General features: G+C 41.0%; 2 protein-coding genes across 5 annotated transcripts in view; one reads left to right on the forward strand and one right to left on the reverse strand.

Moving 5' to 3' along the window:
- The window catches only part of WDFY4 (WDFY family member 4), a 148,592-nt gene extending 141,929 nt beyond the window's left edge, over nt 1-6,663 (forward strand). For both annotated transcript variants that reach the window (XM_074874849.1, XM_074874850.1), the window contains exons 60-62: nt 509-596; nt 2,801-2,912; nt 4,033-6,663. In XM_074874849.1, coding sequence (XP_074730950.1) covers nt 509-596; nt 2,801-2,912; nt 4,033-4,099 — 267 coding nt within the window. In that variant the 3' untranslated portion in view covers nt 4,100-6,663. The remainder of the gene's footprint in view (nt 1-508; nt 597-2,800; nt 2,913-4,032) is intronic.
- Nucleotides 6,664-13,002: 6,339 nt separating this feature from the next.
- The window catches only part of VSTM4 (V-set and transmembrane domain containing 4), a 42,865-nt gene continuing 28,404 nt past the window's right edge, over nt 13,003-27,463 (reverse strand). For 2 of the 3 annotated variants that reach the window (XM_074874853.1, XM_074874854.1), the window contains exon 8: nt 13,003-15,650. In XM_074874853.1, the coding sequence (XP_074730954.1) occupies nt 15,525-15,650 (126 nt within the window). In that variant the 3' untranslated portion in view covers nt 13,003-15,524. Of the gene's footprint in view, nt 15,651-24,101; nt 24,375-27,463 lie in introns of those variants that run through there. The other variant, XM_074874855.1, reaches the window with a different exon arrangement.

Here is a 27,463-nt window from a genome sequence, read left to right on the forward strand (position 1 = left end):
GGGCAGAAGCTGAAAATCAGAGTAAAATGTTTGTTTCCTATCAATTTTTATCCTCCTGAATGGAGAGCTCTTTGCCATTCAGGAAGAATTTTTGAAAATGTGCTTTTCATTCTGGTGTGGTTTTGAAAGCAAAATTAATATTGTCTATCAGAAATATGTTTGAGTCTGGTTTCTGAGGGTTGGTTCACGGCTCGGTTTATCAAGTCATACTTTCTCAGGAGCAGGAATTCACTGCTGATTCTGCCTCCCTTCTGGTGGGAGAGCTTCCTGGGTTACTGAGATCCTCAGTAGCATGTCAGCCTCGAACGCCACCGCCTCCCTGCATACATTTCTCCAGTCTGACACCCTGCAGCACAGTGGAGCACAGAGGGAGAGATGACTGTGAAATCATGTTCTGATGTTAGAAGTCCACTTTCCACCCATTGCTGGGAAGCAGGCAACTGTATCTCTCTCTTGTTGCATTGTCACAATCCATGCTTTTTCCATTTTTACCTTCTTGCTGTCACAGCTGTGGAAGACCAAATACACTAATACCCCAGACCAAGCTGCTGGGCTGAGACCACAGAGAGGCACAATGGAAGAGCCAGGCAACATGGGTATGACCACAGGGTGGGCTGTGAACCGCGGTGTGACTGTATGCTGCAGACTTCGTTTGCTTGTGAAGAAGAGGGTGTGTGAGCACAGTGGTGTGAAGGGGAGATGGTGCAGGTAACTGGTGCAGTGTTGCTGTAACCAGCAGTAGAAGTAGTGGGTAGCCACTGCCCTACCTTAGAGACAGAGAGCACCTCTGAGCCACAAGTCTCATGGGCACATCCTGCCTGGATGAAGCTGAAAGCTTCTTCATAGGGTCTGTCACGGGTTCTGTCAAGTTTGGTTGACCACCTTTCTGCATAAACCTAGGAAACTAATGAACTGTCCTGGCTTCAGAAAGCCCATTCCCTTGGCATTTCTGCTGATGGCTTGTACTAAAGTGTCCTGACATAATGTCAGAGTGAGCAATGCCAGATTCTGCCCTGGGATGGAACAGGGAAGCTTGTTGTCTTTGCCACCTTAAATGAGGTCAGAGGCCCTTCAAACACGTGGGAGGCCAGCAGCAGGCCCTAGTGCATGGAGCTGTTTATTCAAGGCTGTGGAGCTGATACACTGGAGTTCTCACAGAGCTGAGGTTAATAAGATGATGGGGCTACAGTGCTGACTGGTACTAAAAACAACTCAAGCTCACTTCTGTGTTCTAACAAATACAGCAGCTGAAACCTGCCACGGAGCTTTAAAGGCACATCCTAAATAGCACAGCTTGCTTCTCTTCACAGCAGATTTTGTAAGAGAAAGGAATTGTGGTGTTAGTATGTATAATTTACACCACTTACTTGCTGTGATCCTTGTTACAGACATTCTCTATTACTTCAATTTTAGGCACACAATTTGCATAAATATAGAGCTATAGATGTGACACCTGCGTAAAAAGATATTATACAGTAACTGGGCATTACCACTGAGATCTTCAGAAGTGCTGTTCATGGAACTTGGCATCTACATTACTTAGATTTCTATGTGAAAATATTTATACATACAGAGGCATATTGGAAATTCCGGACCAGATGCCTATCCTACCTTTTGTCATGTCTCAGAGTAGCTAGAGCCAGGTGCTTCTAGGCAAGGTTCAAGAACACCAGAGATGCCAGATGTGAGATAGTTTGGATGTGGTAGCTACATAATCGGTTTCATTGTGGTCTCTAATCAGATTGCTGTAAGTCAAAGCAAAAGACTTAACATTCTTTCCAAAATCCTTTTAGTATTCTGTAGTAATTTTGCAGATTATTTTTACATGTAGAAATGTCCAAGTTGTATTAAGAATTTCCAGAGTTCTTGTCCATAACTTCCTGTGGCCGATATTTCCATGTCCTATTTACTCAGGTACAATTGCACAGGCATGTCTTTGAACAAACTGAAATTTTAGCTATTTTAAAAAATTATATCTTAAACAGCTTTCTAAATGAGGACCTAAAAGCTGCCCATGGGAGCACAGCAGAATGCTCACGTTTGTGCCTTTTTTCAGAGAGGAGCACTGACCCCAAGCATCTGCTGATGTGTAGACACACACACCTGTTTGCATGAGCCTGTTCTCAGACACATACAGCAACAGCATTCTTTATTAAAAAGTTGAGAGGTGTAATCAAAGCAGTAACATGCTCCCTTAAACTATTCAGATGACTTCAGAATTATTTTAAATGGTCAAATATTCCCACATCTCATTCTACGCATTAAATAAAATAAAATTAATACAAAACACAGTCATTAAAAAGACCAAAGTAACTATGATTGAGTTACGTTGTTAGGTGTATGTGTATGTATGCGTGTGTATGTGAAATGTTCTCAGCATTTAATTATTGGTTCTGTTATGAGCAGATTTAGATAAGTTGATAATACCAGGCCTTTATGTAATTTCTTTTTACTAGGCAATTATGGGCTGTATTATATCCTGGCAGCAAGGTATTGTGGGGCATCTTATTAAGCATAGAGCCAGTGAAAACTGATGAACAATTTTGCTGAACTAGGCATGCAATTTAGAAAGCAATAATACACAAATCCAATTTAGCACACAATTGATACAGCCGCACGTCAGCACATGTAACTATCATAGCCACAAATTAAATTGGGATGGGCCTATTTTGCAACAGCACAGGCTGAGATTAAATATATTTGTTCTCAGCTTAACAACTTGCTGACCATAAATAATAACAATCCTATCCATGCTGTCCCCAGACACTTTCTAAATATTTATTTTTAAACCACACAACAGGTAACAAGTGTGGAAAACATCTTGTTCTCTGTCGGGAACTGAATCCCAGCCTTGCCTTGACCGGAAAACCAAGTAGGACCAGCCCGGCAGTGACAGCGCTGGCTGTATCCAGGTACTGTCCTTCCCTTCGCACTGTAGCTGGTGCCCGGCACAGAGCAGCGCGCCTGCCTCGGGCTCTCCACTGCTCTGCCCCAAATCGGCAGGGGTTTTATTTTATTCTAGGGTTTGTATTACTGCTGGGGTTTAGGGCTTTTGTGGTTGCTGGATTTTTTTGTTGGGGTTTTTGTTGTGGTGTTTTTTTTTTTTTAAATCTCAGTCGAATGACTCTTAGCCAAACATGCAGTCACTCTGGGAGCTGGCCTGGCTAACTGTATTAAGTGAAGGATATTGGAATAGTCAGTGGTCAGGTGGGAGACAACCCAGGAGAAACAGCAGGTTTCAGCCAGAGTATCTGTAGAGATCAGTAGCTGCTACACTGTCTCATAGAAAAAGCACTATCCTAGGAGTTGCTGGAGATACTATCCCCTTAAAATGTAAACAGGAAGTTTTTGGCCAAAGGATAACTTTGTTGTTAAACTACACTCAGTTTGCACAGCCAGCAGTATTTTAGTTTACTCAGTCTCCCTCCTGCAGTTTCATCTGGCTGTAATATTTGTTATCTCCTGCTCCAGGATGTTACAATATACTGTAAAACAGTTGCTGTCTTTCTCTCCAAAAGTGTTGGACTGTTGGCATTTTGATAGTTACTAAAAGGATTCCTATATTCTGCATGCTTAGATTTAGAGCACTTACTGAGTGTGATGTTTATGTGCATTGAAAGTGGGAAAGTCTGGGGGGAGAGTTAGTTTCATTAGTGTTGGTGGCACTGCACGCAGCAGAGATTTGAGTGGCTGAAGCCATGACATTGTGTGATAACACGTCTGAATTCTGAATCTGGCCAGCAGATTATTTAGCATCCGTATATTCTCAGAGAAGGGTAAAAGCTTCTGATCTGGCTAGATGGTCCACAACTAACCCACTGAACTCCAGGAAAGTTTGGATCCAATTCTAAGTTCAGTCTTTGAAGTACAAATCTTTGTTTACTCTATATCATTGTTCTGCAAATTTAACTTTAAAGATAACCTACTTCCCTGAATGTTTCATCCTCCTAATTGCTACACATACAAGAGCGAGCCTTGATCCTATTTGTGTCTTGTTCTTAAACATTTTTCTCTTTTTCTTTCTTTCTCAAGAAATTCCACCAAACTCCTAGTTGGTGATGACTGGGGAAGAGTCTGCTGCTGGTCTGTAGATGGATAGGAAGAAATAGCCAAGAACTCTTGCTTTTTCAGCTTTTTGGATGGAAAGAAAATTACTCTTCAGAGCATGAAAGAATCAGAAAAAACAGAAGCCTGTGGTTGGGGACTGAATCTCAAAGGAATTGGACTGACCCTGCAATCAAGTCTGACTGAAATTAGACAATGAACTCCAAAGTTGTGAGAGAGATACTGACAGACATGCAAATAGACAATGAAATTTTGCAGTATTTGTCCTGGGAAAACTTTTGTATTTTAGATACTGAATTTGGCATAATACATTGTATTTCACAAATAATAGCTAGCAAATAAAACTGCCTTGATTATGCCAAAGAGCAATATAGCTTAACAAAATTATCCTATCCTAATTTTAGTACCATGAGATCAGAAAATACTGAGGCTTCAAACAGATGTTAAGTGAGTTTGTTGCAGTATCTTTGTTCTTGCTAACATACAAGTATGTTAATATCTCCATTCCTACTCTTCCTCTTTCCCTGAATCTGCATGAAAATGTATGCATGCCGTCTGAAAAGCTATTTTGTTTGCAAAGTGAAGGTAGGAATTCCCAGGTTGATAGTGGTGCCTTTGTCCAGCCCCATTGTGAACATGTGTTGTGGTGCAATCTTCAGTTTCCTAATCTCTGACTTGTTTTATTTCATAGCGAGCAAGGCAGGCAAAATGCATGGAATGGGTGAGGGTGGATATCTGACACAACTGGTCAATATATTCTTTCATTCTCCTGCTTCACTGCCTTCTTTCCTAGCCTTGTGCCAATGTTCTCTGGAATATCAGTATCTTACCTTACACACAGAAGGGCTGAGCAGCCACTTAGGCAGAGCAGCTTCCTGAACAGCACAGACTGGGTCAGAGCAGAGCCAGGAAGAACACGAAGGACATTATGGCCATGAAGGCCTTTGTATTCATACCACCAAACACACCCTTGAACAGAAAGAGCCAGGAGAGTTCCCCGATTTCCACTGCACTGGGACTGGTTAGCACTGCAGGAGTGAAGCCATGTGTGTGCAGCACTGGACGGCCAGAGATTGAGGAACATGAGGAACCTCACAAAATCTTGGTGTTAAAGACTTGCCAGCATCATTAGGAAGAATCTGGAGTAGAAAACAGGTTTTTACCAGTCTTCCTCTAACTACACCATCAACTTTCTTCTTCCTGTAGGGCACTGCTTTGTTCATGACTCTTCTTTTGAATTATGTTGCTGAATGAACAAGACTTCCTATGGCAAACAGCTTTCTTCCTTACAGAGTGCTGAGACATGTCCCCACCCCCAACGCACCCCACAGCTCGGTCTAATCTCCACAGTGAGTGAGGTAATTGCCTGTGGAAAATGTAGTAATTAGAGGCTAACTCATGATGCAGACATACAAGGAAGGCTGCATTATGTCTACACAGATGACCTGGCTGGTTATCCTTTCTAACCTCCAAGTGCGTGATTTGATGACTCAAATACTATCCTTTCTGCTCAGTGAAACATACACTGAAAACAGGCCAAAATGCTCTAATGTTTTTGCAATCAAAGTAACCCTATAGAACAAAGATGGACCATGCCCATCTTTCCTTTTCCTGAGGACTGAGTAAAGGTCAATTGTCATAGAATTCAACAGAATTAAGTACAGTGATTCTTTCTTCTTCCCTTTGCACATTCCTTAAAAATAAGCTGTGATTTGGATACATGGACAGCAAGACTTCTGTCAACTGAATACAGCTTTACTGAATCATTATAAAGGTGATTAAGAGCCATGAAAGAAGCTCGCTACCTGTGTTTTCATTTACCTAGTAGGCATCCTTATAGCTTGCTAATTGTGTCTCCTCCTCCTTAGTGCAGCCTGTCTTTGCCAGTAGCAGATACTTCCTTTCCTAGAGCTGGCACTGGCACCTACTTCACAGCCTGGACAGCTGCACTAATGGCTCCAATGCTCTAGACATCAACCTGGCTTTGTTTGGTATCAGAGGAGGCCAGCTATAGTCTAGCCATTCATGGATTTGACAGGCTCATCTCCTTGTGCCTAACGTCAGTTCTCTTACATCTTCAAGAGATGAACGAGGTGCATCAGCTGTTGTTTTGGATCACAGAGAACAAATCCAGAGTGTGCATGTGTGAATGGAAGTCATCAGGTTAAGAATGTCTTCCTGAGTCAAGCTTGTTCTAATGTTGAGGGAGTTGTAATTTTTGAGAATAAAAAAGGCAAATGGATAGAAGTGGGTTGTAATTTCCTCTTGAATCAAATTCTGATTAGGAGTGATTTGCTGCACAACAGTGCTTGGTTGAGAAAGTTTTGGTTTCTTCTCTAGCTCTAGAAGATTTTTCCCCAGAGTCCTAAGTCATGGAAAGAAATGCATTCTGTGAGTACCAAAAGCAGCACTCCTTGCTTGCAGAGGTAAGGCACAAATGTAAACATGTTGCAGTCATCAAATTTCCTAGGTCTGACACAGCCAGTGGGTGCAACAGTGGTAGAGTGCTTCCTGGTCATTTTTCTGCAGGCAAGTCTCTGTGATGTGAAGTTTTCGCTAGAAATTTGTAATAAATGTTTGAACAATTAGATGAAATTAGCCCTCTTACAAACACTTACTTTTATATTTGTGATGGTCTCGTGTTTTTGGTAAATGATGAATGTCCATGAAATTGTCAGCTCTAGATGTGGAGGTAGCTTTCATTGTCACACAGACAAGACTTGGTGCTAGCTCAGGGGCAGCAGTGGTGCCTACTTGGTGGGTATCCTGATGTGATACTGATTCTCTAATGGCCACATGGGATGTAGGGGTAGAAGATCTAGAATATGTTTGAAAAATTAAGCAAGTAAAGCAATTCCACAGCAAATACTTTCAGCATAACTCCATTGTTACTGTAAGTGGCACAGTGTGAACATCAACAGAATGTTGTAATTATCTCAGAACCAACTTTTGCAAGGGGTAAGTAGCTCAGGGTGAGAATTACCCTTAAAAGAAATCCAAATCCCATTAGGATAAGAAATACAGAAGTAAGGCACAGTCTTAATTCTGCCCTGTAGGAAAACCAAGAAGAGAAATGTGGAACAGCACAACCTTTATGTGACTTTAAAAATCAGTTTAATCTAATCGAGGGCCATAAACCCTAAAATGCCTTAATCACACTTATTTGGTTATTGCACAGACCATCTTGCTTCCTTGTTCGGCAATAGAAGTCTTATAACTGCTACAGTGAACATTAAATACCATCTGATTTCTGTAGCTTTCTGTTGGCTGAGAAATGCTAGTCAAGCAGTATTTGCAGAGCTGCCTGTGCACTGCAGGGCCTTTGCATCCTCATAAAAAAGAATTTGCTCAAGCCTTTTTTGAGAAATTCATGCAATTTGATCTGCAACTCCCACATGAAAATTTTCCCTGTGATTTTCACCATGTGCTACTGTTCTCAAGTCCTTTTCATACAGGGATCTCAAAGGTTGTTATAAGAGGGTATTGGTAAGAAGATCATCTCATTCATGATTGCCTATGGCTGTCACAAGGGAAGTTATTTGAGAGCCATATGAGCTAAAACAATTTGCAGGAATATGCTCCCTTCTGCATGAAAATGCAACCTATTGTGCTTCTCTCTCATCTTTCAGGAGAGACATCCCAAGGAAGTTGAAAAAGAAGCCCAGAAAAGCTCTGGACCTGATCCTAGCTCTCTTGTCTTCTCCCGCTTGGTACTAAGCACCTCTGAGCCAGGTAGCTGGAGTGATTTGTTTCCCTATGGACACACACATCACTTAGGGATCAGACTAGTAGTTGCTTTACTGGTGTCACTCTTCAGACCTGTGCATAGCAATTACTGTCACTTAAGTCAGCCAGGCTGGTGGGGACATGTGAGAGGGAACAGGACTGGTGGAGAAATGCCAGCCACCCCTGTGCTTTTTGCCTTACAGACAAGTGGTCATCTGAGCTCTTCGCAAGTGTCAGGAGGCTCCTGGAAATTTGCTGCATGAAGTTTTTATAAGGGAACTCCCTCATTCCCTGCACTGGAGTTAAATGTCTTATGGAAATCTGGTATCCAGAACCAGGCAGCATTCAGCAGTACATTGGGATCTTGATGACCATGAGTAATGTTTGCTGTAATGAGCACTGAGAAAATGTAGGCCTTGTGATGGGGACAGTTGCACCTGTATTCAGTGATCACTTGTGTTTCATATTCACGTGTTGCAACCCTATGCACGTGAAGCGTTGTTGGTGTAGGGCACCCTGAAGGAGCAACAGTGAGCATGCTGGCTGGAGCTGAGGATGTCAGGTGAGGCCTGTGGTGGAAAGAACATCATAAGCTCTTACTGATGGGTGAGAAGCTGTCTCTATGTGAGTTATTGCAACAGCAGCATGGGAACTTTTCCTGTTTCAGGTCAGAAATTGTCTTCTTGTTCAGTTTGGACAGGAGGCTCTAAGGACTTTGCTTCTCCCTCATACATGTGTTCCCTGGCCAGGAGGGACAATGAGGAGTCATGCTCCCATAGCTATTCCAGTTTTGGTGGGATGCTCAGCTCCCATTGTGGAAGCACAGGAATTAAGCCACTGGAATGAACATTGAGAGTGCTCTTTGGCCACTCCTGTGCTCAGTCCCTTCCCCATGGTCTCCTGGCTGTGGCAGTCTCCAGTGGAGAGGTGGTAACAAGTTAAATCTCCTTGGCCAATATCTATGTCTTTATACCCCCTTCTTTTACTGACACCACTGGACTAACCAAAATAAAATGCAGTCAAGGTGTAGTCATTTAAGTTCCCATCTTTGACTGTCAGAGTTGCAGAGCACCAAATCTGTTAAGGAAGCAAAGGCATATCTTTATTGTGACAGTGGGACCATGCATGTTGTAAAAAAGGGATTCCAGTATTGTTATTGAAATAACCAGAGTTGCTGCCAGACTATGAGGTAATTTGGTTGGCAAAGTGAAATCCTGCTTTGTTCCATAGCCTGGCAGGCTGGCTTCTGCCTGTAACCTGGCATTTGTTGACTTTGGTTGTGTAAGGACTCATTTGCCATCTTGCTGAGTGTAGCAGCATGTGCTGTTCATGGTGGGTGTCTGTTTGAAGCTCTGGGCAGCTCTTGGCTCTTCAGAGCCTGATTATGAGCTGCTCCATATTTGGACTGTATATTTACAGGCCCTTCCCTGTGGCAGCACTGGGACTGTGATAAGTGGGAGGAAGCCCACTAGAAATCTACTCAAGCAGGTCTAATTGTACCAAATAGAACAGCTCAGTAGAGTGGAAAATAGTCCTTATATATCTACCCAAAGAAGATAATGACCTTTTAAATAACAGAAGCAATTTTATTTCAATACCCCAATTACTCTGAACTCTCAAATGTCAAAGTGCCAAGCACTTTCAAAATAACTTAATTTAGACATTTATAGCACTTAGACATTGCTAGTTTCTTATCTAACCTAATTATGGGTTGTACAGGAAATTGCAAAGCATCCCAATTAATGTTATTTTTTATAGTGATACATAGGAGTGGCCTTTGCCATTTGCCATCGTTATGTGCACAGTGATTTACTAATTTTGGCTTTTGAGCTAGTTCCCTGGCAGGACAGAACTCTTCTATGCTCTGGTTGCTCTTTGAGAGCAAACAAGGAGGAAGTAGAGGTAGAAGTGAGCATGGCTATGTTTGCCTGAGGGATCTGAAGGGCACGTTTTCCCATGAGAGCAGAGTGCCATTGCAAGACAGGACCATTTAAGGCGTAGAGGTGCCATATAGAATAATAATGCTGGCTGTCAATCTTGTTGATCCTCTCTGATCTGAGTACTTAGGCCAGAATTCTCCACTTATTTGTCTCCCACAGAACTGGTGCAGGGGAATAAGATTTGTAAAGCTGCTTAACTGGCTGCCTGAAAAATCCCTTCAAAGACAGGGCTGAGCAGTTCCCCTTCTAGTTCCTATGCACAGAAGGAAGAATCAGAGGTGGAAGAAGTGGTGTAACACCACTGAGCAGTGTCCGGTGACTTCCTGTTTGCTTTTATGGCAAGGGGAGGACACATGTCTAGTTACCATGTTTGAAAGTGGTAACTGTTGCCCATCCCCATGTGGTTTTTGCCCCGTGTATTTTATGTGATGTCTTGGTCCTGTGCTGTGTCCTCCCCCAGTGTCAGGAGAGAACTGTTAGCAGTCAGAGAAGTTCCTGCAGCCCTCCTCTTTCCTGAGAGTGCTCCAAAAGGATCAACAGGTAAATTCTCAAAGAAAGATTTGGGGCTGTGGGTACTATGTACTGTAGCTGCTGTCACCTGTGCCCAAGACCATGCCACCCAAGAACAGAAAGACAGAAGCCCCAAAAGGTGATCTTGTCTTGTGCAGCAATATATACAGAGTCCTAATGCACCACTGTATTCTCATTTGCTTCCGTATGGTAAAATATTGCTGCAGACAAGATAGATAGGATTTTAACATGGCTTAACAACTCAAATTAAGTCCAAGAGGAACAGTTTAAGTTCAACTCAACAGCTTGCATTCAAGAAGGGCACAGGGAACAGGCATGCAGGGACATAAGAAGTCCCTTTCCCCAAAGATTTTCCCTAGCCAGGACCAGAACCCAAGTGAACTTGCCGGGGACCCTGTGCACGTGACATCCTACTTCCCTGGTGTGAGATGCAGGACAGTCCCAGGTCCTGCACAGCAGGGAAAAATGCTAACAGTGACTAACTGTGTTATATACTAAAATGAAAACCTGAGCAGGTCTCAGCTGGAAGCTGGAAAAGGGTTGCCAGAACGTTTCTCACTGAGGTGGTCAAAGACTGAAAAGCAAACAGCCCAGCAAGGTTGGTGAGGAACAAGAGAGACTTAACACAATATGGTGCCAAGACAAGTTGGATTCTTGCCCTACCTATTGCTACACAGTCGGTAGAGCACATTGCTTCAGCATTTAGCCTCTGAGTGGAAATGCTGGAATATGAAACTGCGGTGAAGTTTGCTGAAAGAGCTGGGGCAGCCAGGGAGAGGGGTTGTTTGAGATCCACATGTTGGAACTATGGTGTGTTTTGTGCAGGTGTTTCAGCAGGTGTTTTCCTCTGTGTGCTGTGCTCAGAATGGGATCTGGGAAGCCAGCTCAGAACCCAACCTAACTGTTCCCTGAATTTCCAGGGCTGTTTTCTCTGGAATAATATGTTAATCTTCTCCAGAGAAGCAGCGTTGGGAATCGTTTGTTCTTTACAAGAGGAAAGCCTGACAGAATTGAAATTGTTAATTCTCTTTTCAACCTTCCCTTCGGTAGTCTTCAAATATGGAGATGGCTGTTAAGGGGAAAGGGAGATATTCTGTATGTCTCCTGGGGAAAAGGCAAGAAGATACAGCCTATATGCTAAGAAACATTTTGAATGATTAAGGCTGTGGAAATGGATGGTGAGGAGAGTATGGAACCTTATCACTGTAAATTTCTAAGAAGAGGTTAGACCAGTCTCTACCAGGTTAAGTCAGGCTGAGTTGGTCCAACCTTGAGATCAAGTGATAGACTAGCTGACATCTCAAAATCTATCTCCATTTTCTCTTTTTTTCTGAGAGAAATAACACAAACTTGGAGTCTTCTATCGACATGCAGTCTTTCGATCTACCCTGCCTCCCAACCAATGGAGTCAAACCAGGTGGTGGAACAAAACACACCAAATAAGTGTATTTCAGATTAGTGCAGGAAATCAGAAGAGCAATTGTTTTGCAGTGGAATTTAGGAATTTTGTTTTACACTGACAGGTTAGACTGAAGCCAAAAAGGAGCTTTGCACCTTGATGTCACTCACCAGAGATGTTTTGGAGAGACCTTAAAAATCAGAATTTGACCTACAAATCAAACATCAAATGAGACCTCATCTGATCTGAGTGCTGCTATGCCAGCAGAACCTGGCCAAACCCTGGCTAAGGACACAAGTTTATTGAACTTCTTAATGAAGAGACCCCTGCAATTATGTTACAGTTATTCTAAAACAAATAATTTGCTTGTAATTACAGAGATAATGACATTCTGACCACACCTACCAATTAGAAAGTTGTAATAAAACACCTTTTCCTTGGGCTGCAGAATCAACCCACACACAGCCTGCAACACTAATATGATTTACTCCTATTTGCTGATGGAGGATCTGGTAATAAAATTTAATGTGGAGGAACAAGGTGCATTTAACCAAAGCTGTAAACATTTCTAATCCTATTTAAAGCTATAGGGTGCAGTACATTAACATTTAACAATGTGATACTAAATTGGTGTGAAGTAGATAGAGCTGTATTTGTTAAAATTTCAGCACTAGGCCATGTTTTACCAATGACAACAGGAGTAACCAAAATAGTATGACTCACAGACTCCGACTGCTGCTTAATAAGGTGTTAAGGGTCTTCATGGCAGCTCCTGTCATAAAAGAACAGTGGACCATGTTCAGCTCTGCTGCTGTTCTGCTGAAGCCAGAGGGAGTTAGGCCAGAAATTAATTTGGCATTGTGGTTCCTGTTAGAAGAAGCTAAATCCAACTTACTCTCTATTTCTCCCACTAAAGTATATTATACTCAGTGAAATTTTCTTCTCCATAGTCTTTCAAGTGAGTTGCTTTGATACTTAAAGATCTACAATTAATTGCAAAGTAAAGGATGATGTTTTTCTTTCTCCAGTTATATGATCTGACATTATTAAATCTGGGTGGACACTGCATAAGAAAAGGCATAGGAAATGTCTTCTCAGGAAGGTGGGTGTTCTCCTAAGTAGTATTTCTGGCCTACTTCCACTCAGCTGGTCTGTTGCCTTTCAGGATTCTGCTGTCATATGAAGTCAGTCACAAATGGAAAACATTTTAAAATCGGGGAATTTTCTGCAGAATGAAAAATTTGATTCCCACCTATTGGGATTGTCTAAATGCTGAGTACGAGATAAACACATATCCTCGAATCATGCTCTAGCAAGCAATAAATCCTACACAGACTGAGAGTACTTATCTCACCAAAAAAAGGTAATTTATTTAGCTCAATTAACTATTATTTTTGGGAATTAGATATCAAACATAAACAAGAATATATAGAATATTAATATACAAAGAATGGTATTCATTAAAATATTGGGCATAAACATACAGTAGAGGATTTTTCTGAACACTGGGCACAATGTCCAGTTGTATGTAAAAGAAATGTTTATATACCAAACTTTAGAAAGTTTTCACAACTAAGTGGTTGACCGATTAATGTGTTAGGGTTTTATTTTTAATTTCAAAAGAATTGCTAATAAGTTCTATACTTACTAAGGCCTTCCTTACAGCTGACTGCAATAAGACATGTCATCTCTGAATTGTCAGTCAAACTCTGGCTGTTCCAAAATTGATCCCTGACTGTTTGATCACTCTTTAGCACCAATTTCTTTTTGGTCAATGAGTTGATTGCTGTTGTCATTGAAAGTCCATCACCCGTTCAGAAAACAAGGAAAGATACCATTCCTTTTTGATGGATGTTTAAACTCCTGGGATAATGAAAAGATGAAACAAACATTTTCTTGACAGCTCGCAAATGCAAACATTAAAAATGCAAATAATTACTAGCAAACCTATTGATAAAAGCTGGCCTTAGTTTGGAAAGAACTGTTTTGATGAGAGACTAGAGTTGGAATTAGTACCATATGTAATGGCCAACCTGACAAGCTTTTCTTAAATTCTTTTTTCATACAAGAGATTTTTAACTAACATGGAAGCAGGTGACTGTGTTTTACATTTACACATCCTGGCTACACAGTAACAGATTACGTATGCTGCCTAATCTCTACCCCAGTTCAAAAAAGTTAAAAACCAGTTTATACAGACTCTTTTACTCTGGTGAAACCCTCCAAAAGGCAGTGATGTGCTCTCTCCCTTTGTCATGTGTCCCCATCCCTGCAATGTCACCACTGCCTTCCTCTCCTGCGATCCCATGGAGTAACAGGAATAAGGATATGTGTATTCCTGCGATGCTTCCCAGCTGTGCTCTTAACCCTGGTGAGAAGTGGCTGTATCACTAAAAAGGCCTGACCTGTGAAGGAGGAAGCAACTTGGATCACTTTGGTTAGGATTTCAAAACCCAAGGGTTACAAGTGCTACTCCAAAATCCACACTAAATACTGCTGAATGAGTGACCTGTCAAGAGGCTCCCTCCCAGATCTGGAGAGGACCTGGCACATGCCAAGTATTAGATCCCCATGCTCTGATGGTGAGCTAAAAAGCCCATGCTTTTGCATCTCCATTAAGTCTGCAGTTAGTCAAGGGCTAAAGCTTCCCAAGGGCTGAAAGATGTTGAGTACCCAACTCTCCTGAGCTGCGGTGGAATCTGGGCATTGGAGATTTAGGAGCTTGAAAACATCAGTCCAGCTATCCTTCATGACTGAAATGCCCAGGCTGCCACAGAATAGCCCCCTTTCCATGAATGTCTATCACAGGAAAAGGAAGAATCCTCTCTCACTTATCAAGAGGTGAAGAAAGAGGAAGAACATTTTGTGCTCTCCCATTAGGCTCATTTCCCTATCTCCTGAGCCCTGGTCTTTCCAGAGAAATAACTCCAAAGTGAGCAGGGCATTAACAGACTCTGCTCCATACTAAAGCAGAAGGTGTGTGATTTTTCCTCTAGATCAGCAGCTCAGTAATGTAGGCCACAGGAGGAAACTTCTGCAGGTTTGGAAGCACCAATCTAAATCAGGGCCAAAACCAGTGTTCTGGTTCTGTCAAAGTCAAGTTTTTCCTATTCCTGATCAGAATTACTAAAAGATCAAATCCTGGAAAATGCTCCCAAGCTAAAAATATTCTTCCTTAAATCATTGGGGTTTAACTATGAATGTTTCCTCTGGATTATTTTGAAATCTTTGATTTCAAGCACTTAGGAAGAACTTTACTAAAAGTAACATAAGTTTTTTAAGACAACGTCATTTAGAAAGGGAATTTGAAAATATAGAAAGCAAACATTTTTATAACTATTTCTGGAGGGGAAAAAAAGCAGAAGAAGTAATTTTAGCTTTTCCTCTTCCTTAGCTGTAGAAAAAGATCTCAGCTTTACTGAGCTAATATTTTTCTGATGGGAAAAAGAGCATTAAATTGACGAATTTCCAGATCTTTGTCTTCAGAAGCAGGCTGATGTGCATGGATCCTGCCACTAGTCCTTCTGAGGCTTGCTAAGATGTTGATGTTTGCAGCTGGACTCATCATATTAGCATCAAAGAAGGAATAATGTTTAGTACTGAAAATGCCCCAGGTGGAACTTCAGTCCATTTAAAGCAGAGGGGCCGAACACTACAAAAGGTGTCTCTGGGACGTCACTTGTAGACCAGCTGCTTTTCCTATGATTACTTTCAACTACATTTCATTAAAAGTCTCATAGAAAAATAGAAGTGCATGAATGGAAATAAAAAAAATAAGGACATTTGTATGTTTTTTATAAATAAACAGCACAGCAAGAATTAAATAGAACACAGACAAAGGACATTTATATAGGCATGAACTGTTACAGCTTGTTCTCCTCAAAGAGTATCTGTGCATAGACTGTTGTACTGGGAATGCCTTTGGCTTCCTGAATCGGCTTCATAAGTTCAAGTTCAGCGTATGTTAAATTCTCCTCTGCGATTTTTGGCTAGGAAACAGAACCAACAAATTACAGTTATAATGTTGTTACCACTGGATGTAAATATTCTATAGAATGGGCTATATTTCTTCTCTCACACATGCTAATTCTACTATGCTGTTAATCAGTTTAGTTTGCACTAGAGTTAGTTCATAGAAGAGGAAATAAAAATATTAAAAATAAGAAACAAGAAATAGGATTTTCAGGTTCATTTCCAATTTCTCTTTGTTTCTCAAGCATTGAACATTTTGATTTGACAATTCAAATATTGCAAATTTGAAAGATGTGTGTTAGCAAAATGTTCAGCTTCTTTAATCCTAAATTTTCCAATTTAATTTTAGTTATTAGAGTAATTTGAAATATATATGCCAGATTTGCTTCCTAGCTGTAAACCTTGCACCAGTTACATCTCTAATCACAGCCACTCACAGTACCTCTCATTATGTTTCTTAACAGAACAAAAAAACATGTTAAAAATATGCAAAGGGCAGCAAAAATGGATAGAATTCAGTTACTGACATTCCAATGGAATTTCATCACTTTTGCCATGCTAGATGAGTTCACAGTTTAGAACAAAGGCCATACCACCAAAGCCATCTGATGTATTACAGTGGTTGAGTTTCAGACTTAAAACTATAAAATTTAGCTAAGAGAGATGTTATCAAGAAAATTTACTGAACAAATTTCACGTAGGTGACAGAAGAGCTGCCTACTGCTATTGGGGACTTCATCTAGACACAGAGTGGTGGCTTAGAGGAGGAAAGTCTTGTGTTCCTTTGTGTGTGTTGGCTGATCAGTTGGGAGTGAGTTGTTCATATCAAATTCACCTCATAAAATGTAGCAACAAGCAAAAGACTTGCTGTGGAATTGTACATGGGGCCCTAGTACTTGAAATGGATTTCAGTTCATCTGTAGAAGATTGAAGTCTGTGCTTCCTGAAGAAAGGTGAAGTGCTAAGGCCCTGTGCAAGTGAAGAACTGGAGAATTTGTTCTTTTATCTCCTTGGGTACTGTGTTCTACCTGAACATAACTGGTGTCCTCAAGTTTAAGCCTAAAAAGGGCAGTTAAAACAAAACAAAGAACATTTCAGCCATGCAAATTTTTGCAGTCACAAGAGTATGCCTCATAGAAAAAGGTTGCATCTCCAAGACCAAGAAAGGCTTTGCCAGTTGTAAACTGAAAACTGATTCAAACTTCATAAACCCAAGATTTTCCATACAGGACTTAGTTATAATGAAGAAATTGACAATATTTTCCAATGCCCAGAGTTTCCTTTATGTTTTATTTACTGCTATTTTTTTCTTTCTGTTTTAACATAAATTATTCCTGTTTCCTTGAAATGTGTTTGAATAATTACTATATTGTCTTCTGGCTAAAAAGATAAACATTTAACATCCTCTGAAATCAGTCCCTGTGCTCTCCTGCTTCCTGTCTTTTGCACTGCTCTGGAATCCTCTCATTTTGCCTTGACAGTTGCTCACACTCTGCATTTCAGATTGTTTCCCTCTGGGTGGATCAGTTTACACTTTTCCAGCATTCATTTAATCTTATTTCTTCCCTGCAGATCTGATCCTGAAATTCTTTGTGCAGCTGCTGCTGCTAGTGATGTCATTGAAGTCAGTTGATCTGCACATGTGAGTAAAGGCCATTTGCAGGGCTAACTGTCTGCAGGACTGTAATCTTTGCATTTGATTATTCATTGGTCTTCCCTCCCCCTCTTGCATGGGTAGACCTATTTGATCTCAGCTTCTGGTCCTCATTGACTGTCAAATGCTCCACTGTTGACTACATAGAAAATTTCCTGCTTTCATTGAATTCTCTGGTGTAATGATGTAAAGGGACTTCCTGGGGATCGCAGCCTGATCTAGTATGTAACAGAAATAAAATCACACATTTCTTTTCTTTGTTCATGTATTGGGACTGAACTGAACCACAATGTTTAGAAAGACATCTGTCCTATCCTGGCTTTGGTTTAAAGAGTTAGAAAAACTCTTGGTCAACCGCTCTGATAATTAATTATTATATTCCTCTCTTCTTTCTAGCCTGAGAGTATTAGCCTCAGTTCCTAGGCATTTAAGTTGGTTTTGCCTTTTATGATATGTTAAAGATTTCTTTTGAGATTTCAAAACTATATGTGCGATCTAGTCAGTAGGTAGTACAGAGGCTAAATACAGGAGTTAAGTTGAGGCTGGACATCACAATAACACCAGCAACTGCTGAAGACTTTATCCTCAGTGTATGATAGCACATCTAGTCTCTATTTGAAGGTATTGGGAGTTTTGTTGGCCAACTTCAGTGGGTGTCAACTCAGACCCTCAACACAGAATGATGCACTGCATGTGAAAAGTCTCCTACAAATCAATCTGACAAAACACCAGGCTACCTGTATGAATTAACAAGGAGCTCCTGGACAAACTCAAACACAAAAAGGAAGCCTAGAGAGGGTGGAAGCAAGGACAGGTAGCCTGGAAGGAATACAGAGAAATTGCCTGAGCAGCCAGGAATCAGGTTAGGAAAGGCAAAGCCCTGATTGAGTTAAATCTGGCCAGGGACATCAAGGGCAACAAGAAAACTTCTATAGGTGTGTTGGTGATAAAAAGAATGGGAAAATGTGGGGTCTGTCCAGAAGGAAACAAAAGACCTGGTTACCCAGGATATGGAGAAGGCTGAGGGGCTCAATGACTTTTTTGCCTCAGTCTTCACCAGCAAGTGCTCCAGCCACACTGCCCAAGTCACAGAAGGCAAAGGCAGGGACTGGGAGAATGAAGAACCACCCACTGCAGAAGGACATCTAGTTTGAAACCATGTAAGGAACCTGAAGATGCGCAAGTCCATGGGACCTGATGAGATGCATCCACGGGTCCTGAAGGAACTGGCAGATGAAGTGGCTAAGCCACTATCCATCATACTTGAGAAGTCGTGGCAGTCCAGTGAAGTTCCCACTGACTGAAAAAGGGGAAACATAACCCCCATTTTTAAAAAAGGGAAGAAAATAAGACCCAGGAAACTACAGGCCAGTTAGTTTCACCTCTGTGCCTGGCAAGATCATGGAGTAGATTCTCCTGGAAACTATGTTAAAGCACATGGAAAATAAGGAGGTGATTGGTGACAGCCAACACAGCTTCACTAAGGGGAAATCGTGCCTGACAAATCTGATGACCTTCTATGACGGTGTTACAGCGATGGTGGATAATGGAAGAGCAACTGATGTCATCTACTTGGGACTTGTGCAAAGCATTTGACACTGTCCCACATGACATCCTTGTCTCTAAATTGGAGAGACACGGATTTGACGAATGGACTACTCGGTGGGTAAGGAATTGGCTGGATGGTCACACTCAAAGAATTGCAGTCAATGACTTGATGTCCACGTGGAGAGCAGTGATGAGTGGTGTTTCTCAGGGGTCGGTGCTGGGAGCAGTGCTGTTTAACATCTTTGTAAGTGACATGGACAGTGGGATTGAGTGCACCCTCAGCAAGGGTGCTGATGACACCGAGCTGTGTGGTGCAGTCGACACACTGGAGGGAAAGGATGTGCCATCCAGAGGGACCTGGACAGGCTGGAGAGGTGGGCCCATGCAAACCTCATGAAGTTCAACAAGGCCAAGTGCAAGGTCCTGCACATGGGTCAAGGCAATCCCGTGCAGAAATACAGGCTGGGCAATGAGTGGATTGAGAGTAGCCCTGTGGAGAAGGACTTGGAGGTATTAGTTGACAAGAAGTTCATGTGCACTTGCAGCCCGGAAAGCCAACCGTATCCTGATCTGCATCAAGAGAAGTGTGGCCAGCAGGTCAAGGGAGGTGATTCTTCCCCTCTACTCCAATCTCATGAGACCCCACCTGGAGTACTGTGTCCAGCTCTGGGGCCCCCAGCATAAGAAGGACACGGACCTGTTCACACGGGTCCAGAGGAGGGCCACAAGGATGATCAGGGGGCTGGAGAACCTCCCCTATGAGAACAGGCTGAGAGCGTTGGGATTGCTCAGCCTGGAGAAGAGAAGGGTCTGGGGAGATCTTATAGCAGCCTTCCAGTACTTAAAGGGGGCCTACAAGAAAGAAGGGGAGGGACCCTTTATCAGGGAGTGTAGGGATAGAATGAGGGGTAACAGTTTTAAACTGAAAGAGGGCAGATTTAGATGAGATATCAGGAAAAAATTCTTTACTGTGAGGGTGGTGAGACACTGGAAGAGGTTTCCCAGAGAAGTTGTGAATGCTCCCTCCCTGGCAGTGTTCAAGGCCATGTTGGATGGGGCTTTGAGCAACCTGATCTAGTGGAAGGTGTCCCTGCCATGGGCAGGGAACTAGATGATCTTTAAGGTGCCTTCCAACCCAAACCATTCTATGATTCCATGATTCTATGAAAACTTTACAAACAAGCTGTTGGTCACTGTCAGAGTAAAACTCTACATTTCCTAAGACTGACCTTGTGCATCTTTTGAAGTAGAAATATTTTCATTGTTCTGTAGAAATCAGTTGCTCAGGGCAAGCTAAATCTGTATATGCTTTCCCCTTTGATGTTTAATTGTATTTCATGTTATGTTTCCATTTAGAAAATGCCGCATGTCCTAAAATAGCCACCCCAACGCCCAGCTCATGTAAATTTTAGAACTAAGTTTTATGAAATCATATTGTCCAGGTGTTTTATTATATTATCTCAAAATTGCATTGTTTTCCAGTGTAGATTATCTCTTTATTCTTACTTTATTCTATTATGTTTGGATATGAAAAATAACACTAGATTCCCCAAAACAAGTCATTGGGCAGTAGTGGCTGATGTGTTGCTTTCATACATTTTTATGATGTTCCTATAGTAAACATAATTTAATAAAGCCAAAACACACTAAATAAATAATTGCATCTAGAAAAGCAATAAAACCAAATAAAATTAGTACTTTCATAAGTGGAAAAGGTACTTCAATTACTGCTACAAGCAACAGCACACCATAAAATGTGTAGAATAATTTCCCTTATGCATATTTCTAGTATGTAATAATTTGATTGAAAATATGAGGAAACACACAGGAGGTTCAAAATTGTGAAGGGTATACAGTTTTCAGCAAAGGATGCGTAATAACAGTGCATGGAAGCCAACACTACTTTAAAGTACCTATGGTAGCCAGGGTTTTATTCCATACACTCTTCTGTACTTCATTTATCAACCACAGGTTTAATTTAATTTTGCTGGTTTATTTGTCCAAAACCAATTTTTTTTTGAACAGGCAGGGAAAGAAAACTAATTCTACGATTTCATCTTTCATTTGGATTGGATAGCGTTTTGGCAGTGTAAACCTGGAATCCTGCCACCACCTCGTTTTTGGAACAATAGCATGACTTTAATAACTGATCTTATAGGTAGGACTGATACCAGGGCAGAAGAGGAAGAGACAGTGAATGACTGGCCATTCACCTCTCTCTTTCCATCCTGGCTCTTCACTTAGGTCATTGGGATTTCTATGGCTACAACATCCTTTCCTGAAAAATTACCTCACTGTTCTAAAATAATGTTGAAATTATTTCTTCAAATAGAATTCTATTGTATGACATTTCTAGATACAGGCTTTATTTTGTATGACTGTTTTCTCGTCTTGAGATCACATACTTTGCAAAAATATAAATTAGGAAGAGTCATCATTTTCCAGTGTATCTTCTAGCAAATGCAAAATGATGCCTCTTCCAGATTTCTTCCAGTTTAATTTTACTTTATTCCAGTTACAGGGCTTCCCATGGGCAACTGTTTGAAAGAGTTGACTTACAGGAACATTTTTCTTAATAAACAATCTGTAAAGTCTGTCATGAATATTTAAAAGAAACTAAAGTATGTGTATACATAGTTTTGTTTTTATTGGGTTTTTCGAGTATGTCTTAGAAATTACCTAGAAGGGTTGCGTTTTTAATGAAAATTACTCTGATTTTTGTCATAATTACCAGGAATGTCAATTTTGCTCTTCCTAGGCTTAGCTGGTTTGTTTCTCACAGCCTCAAGGATGTTTATTGTGAGCACTGTCAGACTGAAAGTTCTTGAAGTTTTAACTAAGACCACTTTTATCAAAATTTATAATTAGATATGAAGAAAACAAGCAACTAATAACCTCATAAATTTAACGTGTCTGAAAAACAACTGATGCCAACTTGCACTTACGGATTGCTGCAATCTCACTGTTCCATGACCTCACCAGTTATCATGAAGATGAAAAAATGAATGTGAATTTCTAATTAAAAAACCCAAAAAAACCTCCCATGATTCTAGTTTACTATCAAAAATAAGCAGAAAAGGGCTCACTTCAATCTTAAATATTTTAGTCACTATTGCTGCAGACATTTGCCTTGGAATTCAGTGTCTATATGATCACATGTGATGGAGGTTTTGTTTGGAATACAATGCAGAATGACTTTAACACAGGACCAGGGCAAGAAAACTATGTTTATAGACCAAATTGAATTTTTACCTCTGAGTTTTCTGGATTTGACAAGCATGTGTCCCAAGTTCCAGTCAGAGCTTCATAGTATTTTTAGTAACTCCCATTTCCTGCAGCAACACTTGAAAATTAAACCCCACCCTCACTGGCATGCCCTGTGCTCATGGGTGAATGGATATGGTCAGCAAGGATAAAACCTTGCCAATTATGCATATGTTTGCTGGTTTGACTGCCAGTACATGGCAAATTGCCACCTATGGACTGGCCATGCTATGCTGTTGGGTGCACACTGAGATGCCAGAGGGATGCTGTAGAAAATGCAAATGGGAAAGGTACAGAGTCAAGAGGTGGTGGTGAGGTTTGTTTGATCTAGTCTCTAGCACTTGCACTTCTCTCCAGGTTACTCCAGAGCACAACGAAAGCAGCCCTTCCCCAGTGCCAGGAAGCAGCTCTTTCTTAGCAAGCACATGCTGGAACTACCAATTTTTCTCTCCCTTTCTCTTGCAAAGCCCAAACTTGAATCTTTGGCCTTTTCCCTTTCATATCTGAGAAACATCCTGTTTTGTAGCCACACTTGGTAAAGACCTCCACAGGAAAAATGTGGATACTGTCCAGATGGCACAGCTCAGGAGCATCCTATGTCACCGCCTGAGCACACTCATTCAGAAAGTGTCTAGACAGGACTCTCCAGGCCAACTGGATGGGCTTTGGCCACAGGGACAGATTGTTGCTTCTCTCTGCATGAATGCCCAGGTGGGAGGAAACTGCATACTTCATGCAGCCTAAGGAAAAGGGGTTAGCCCATCTTCTCCTCTGCATATCTCCTTTTCAAAAGCACCTCTTTTTTGAAGCTGTGGGAGGGGATGGTGTATGGCTGCCAGCTTGGCCATCACTGTATGTTCAGTTACAGAGGTGAAGGCAAGAGTGTGCTGAAGCAAAGATTCAGCATGTTTGGTGGACAGGTTGTAACTCCCTTGTCTGGGCCACCAGGACACAGGGAGACTGCACATGTTAGCAGTGAGGTTAGGCAGGATTTTGCAAAGTTAGTATTGAGAAAACTCACTGTAGCTTCAGAGAGAAAAGGATTAGCCTTTGACAGGCCATTTTTTAATATACACTGGAAAACTACTCTCTAGAATGTGTGGTCTTTCTTGTGCTGAAATCAGTAGTGGTCCTCAGGGCCATAGATATATTTTATGCTTAAACGCTATGAACTTCAGTGGGATGGCTCCCTCATTAAGGTAGTAACTCAGGAGTCAGAAAGAGATTTATTTTTTTTTCTCTTTAGAGATTTGGGTGTTTACCAAAGTCAGTGCCTTGATTGCAGGCAGAAAGCCAGAGATTCCCCTAGAAGAGAGGAGCTTCAAAAATTACTCCTGCAGACCTTCATGAAAATCTGAAGCTAGATCTGCAAGATGAGTTATCCCCTAGAAATGCAACTGCTGGCCAGTAAGAGTTCTGAAATATCAAGGGAGCCATTGTCTTCTCAGTGCCAAAGCTAAGAAATACGACATTGGAAAATATGGGGAACAGGAAGTATGACTTTTAGTGGCACTATCAGTTAGAAAGGACAGGTTCTTTCCATTAAGATGACTACTTTTTACTCCCTAGAGTAAAAAACACTTGCCAGAATCCCTTGGAACAGTATCTGCAATTTCTGAAGCCTCCTTCAGCACTGCATCTAAATTTTGCTACTGCAGCCCACAGAAGTTACAATAACGAAGTCAGGGACAAAGAAGATTTACTAAGTCCCACTGAATTATTTTATTTTAAAGAAACAGAATCCCACAAATGTAGGGCAGGTAGTGACTCTAAGGGGTGAGCCAGTCCATCTTTCTTCATTAACAGAATTAAATATACCTGGCAGAGGTTTGTCCAGCCTGTTTTAACAGCTTTTGGAGAAGAGTGCCCTCACCTTTGCTAATGCTTTATTCCTTTTACAGTTGCAGAGTTATTCCTAGATTCTAAACCAATATTGCTGGAAATCAGGCTGATTTCTTCTTATCCTTCCAAAAGGCCCAAGGAAGTAATTAAAGATTTTCAGTTCTCTGGTGACACTTTTATTACTCCAAATGTGTCATCACACAAAAATCATTTGCTGTGGGATTTTGTAAATACACAAGTCTCGGCACAATTCCAGCAAGAGATTTTATATATTTATACAAACTGTTTCTTCTTGGGGTAAAGACAGCAACCTGTGATCTGAATGGGAAAGCAGGCATAACTCAGTAGTTTTGAATATGCTGTGTTCTGAGTGTCAACCTCAATGTGTAAATTATATTCATGTTCCTATGGACATCTCACATCCTAGGAGAGACTGAAAAAAATAAAGGATTATTCGTCTTGCAGAGAGAGAAATTATACAGACTGGATGGAAATATTTAAGAATCATAGACAGTCAAGGAAAAATATGTTCACCACTCCTTTACATATCATATGTACAATGTTGCTTGAAGTCTGTGGAGATCAATAATGCCTTAAGAAATTGGGAACTTAAATCATCACCCATTGTTACATATTGTGGAGGAAACAACTCTTCTAACAGAGGGTGGCATAGCTTTTAATTTAAAATCATCCAGGAGAAAGAAAGACCTGATTGTTCCCAGATCCAGAATCCACAAATTACTGAACAAATGTATTTCACTTCCTTTTTCTTTCTCAGCTAAATGGTCAATGGTACCTACAGGTTAAGACTAATGAGGAATCCTACTAGTTGTGCAAAAAACTGACTAGCCTACCTTTCTTAGCTACCTTGATGCATATGGTTTGAATGATATAGTGCTTAATGTAAGATGAAAAAGAAGACAGGGAAAAAATCAACTCGTCCATCAAGTACAATCTTGCAATGTGTAAATCTGCTCCCAGGTTGCTATGAGGCTGAAGCTGGAGGACAGCAGACTGGAGCACAGGTCAGAAGGCACAAGTTTCCCAGCAATCAAAAAGCAAAAGCAGCTCTTTAGATTTCACAGCTCTGATATGGTAATCAGACTGCAGATAATTCACTCGCACATCTAGACCCCTTTCCCAAACGGACTCCAAGGTTCTGATATACAGTGGATCTGGTTGGTTTGTTGTACAATGTGAAATGCACTCCTGAAACCTAAAAGTCAAAAGGATTTTTTAGGTGAAGGAAACTTAAGCGCCTGGGCATCTTTAGGAGCACCTGTCTTTATTGCTTGATTCAGGAGTATACACTGATGTAGAACACTGAGCTAAATGTATAATGCTGGAAGCTTGATTTTGCTGAGTACACACAGATGACAAGACCAAGTCACAACCTTCTCAGTTCCACAGGTGTCAAACCTATGTCAAGTTCCTGCTCAAAACAACACTCTTCTGCTTTGTGGACATGGCAGGAGCAGGGAAACTGTCCTTTGAATGTATACTTGCAAATTCCAGACTTTCAGACATGTTTCGGTGCAGGGACTGTCCTGACCTGCACTGGCTGGCACTCAGCACATTGTCAGCACTTAGCCCATGATGATAAATAAGGATGGGATTTTCAAAGCTGCAGAAAGAAACCTGAGCTTCCCATTTCTGTTACATCTGTAAAAACCTGGGAACCCAAATCTCTGAGCTGGCTTTGCAAATCTCAGCATAAAATAGATAAGTGGTGCCTGAAAAAGGCAGGCCGGTAGAACAGGTGCCAAAGATTATGCTTTCACTCAAAGTTAACAAAATGACTTCCAGAAATTTCCCTCAGTCTTAGATAACCATAAGCCCTTCCTGTTTCTCTAGTAGTTTTTACATCATCATCATCAAAAGAAAATCTCAGCAATCATGTGGTGCCAGGTCACTAGTGATCCAATCCATTCTGAGATAAACAATGCTGTCTACTCTACATGAGCTGAAGGTAGAAGGATGCTTCTCTTAAATATCTCAGCTGTGATCACTGAAAGCACTCTGCTTCAGAAGTCACACAGGACCAATATGTATTCTGTGGTGTGGAACAAGAGAAGCCAGATACATTCCAGTGAAGAGGTTATTCAAGAGGTTAGCCAGTATAGGAGCAGCAGAAGCCAACTCTTATGTACTGCGTGCTTTACGTGTACAGTGTGTTTGAAGAACTAAGCCCAAGGGGATCATTTGTAATACAGGATATATTCACCTTATTTCAAAGTGGGATGATTATATGACTTGGCAGAGGCCACATAAGTCAGTGGGCAGAATCAGGAAGATTCTCTATAGTCTGTTTTATCTGTGCAGGTATTCCTCCCCTTAAAATTTAGCATGAAAATGATGAAGTCAACACAAATTTTGCATAAGTAAAGACTGCAGGATTTTATCTAACCTGAAGTCATGTTCTTTCCGTTGGCTCTAGTGAATCATACAGGAGCTCCTAAGCTTGGTGGTGCAAACCTTCATGAAAAGACACTGAAACCTTTTCATTTAGATGATGTTCTATAACTGACACTCTTGGGCTACGACAACTAATCTCTAGGAAGCAATGAAAAGCTTACCAGAAGTTGGTTGAGGAAGTATAGATTTATCTTTACCAACTCAAAGGGCTAAGTACTTAAGGCTATAGCAGAACAGCCCTTAGAGAACAGAATTTGTGGGCCCCTAGAATTTTCTTCTTCCTAATGACTCTCTATGCTTCTTGCATGCTATAAAAAACATCCCTTTTTGCATTTCAGCATCTCTATTTCCTTTGATCTGTACACATTTCTCATTGATGCTAATAGAGAATGACACTGATGGGGAATATTTTTGCAACAAGGGGAGCATAGAATTGTTATTCTGGCTAAAGCAAAAGCAATATGACTTAAGCAGAGTTTTTAAAAGACTTTACTCTAGGCTGTGCAGTTGAACATGATGTTAGGCTTTCTCTCTGTTTTGTTTTTTTTTTTTAATTTTCATTGAGATTATGTCCATATTTTATCCAGGTTATTGTATTCTTGTAAAATTATTCTGCAACCAACTCTAGCACGTTAACAACAAAAGAAATTCTCTAGCTTATTATAAACATCTTTCAAAAAAACAGAAGCACATGTCCTCTGGAAATAATTTTGCTGGTATTTAGGTTATTACAAAAAATTTCCCAAAACACTGGAATTATTTTGTAATGTTTCCTTATACTCTAGCTTATTTGCTTAGGTTTTCTAGAATGTTCTCCTGGTGCCTCGGTGTGGTACCTTCCTTGGGTTGCACAGGAAAGCTGCAGAAGAAGTCCAGAAACTCAGCAGTTTGAGTCTGTCTTTGCAGTGATGATTACTGAGTAACTATGTGCCATCAGTGAAAAAAGACCTAGTGCAGACACCTGCTGCGCAATAATTACAGTTGGAAAGAAAAAAATTATTTTATCCTGCACAGATTTGGTAGGATGATGATCATATTTTTTTTGCCCAAAACAGACTGAAAATTTAAAATCTGAGAAATTTGGGGGAATTAAAAAAATGGGGAGGC

Source organism: Strix uralensis, chromosome 7 (genome assembly GCF_047716275.1).
Source record: "Strix uralensis isolate ZFMK-TIS-50842 chromosome 7, bStrUra1, whole genome shotgun sequence".
Classification (NCBI taxonomy): domain Eukaryota; kingdom Metazoa; phylum Chordata; class Aves; order Strigiformes; family Strigidae; genus Strix; species Strix uralensis.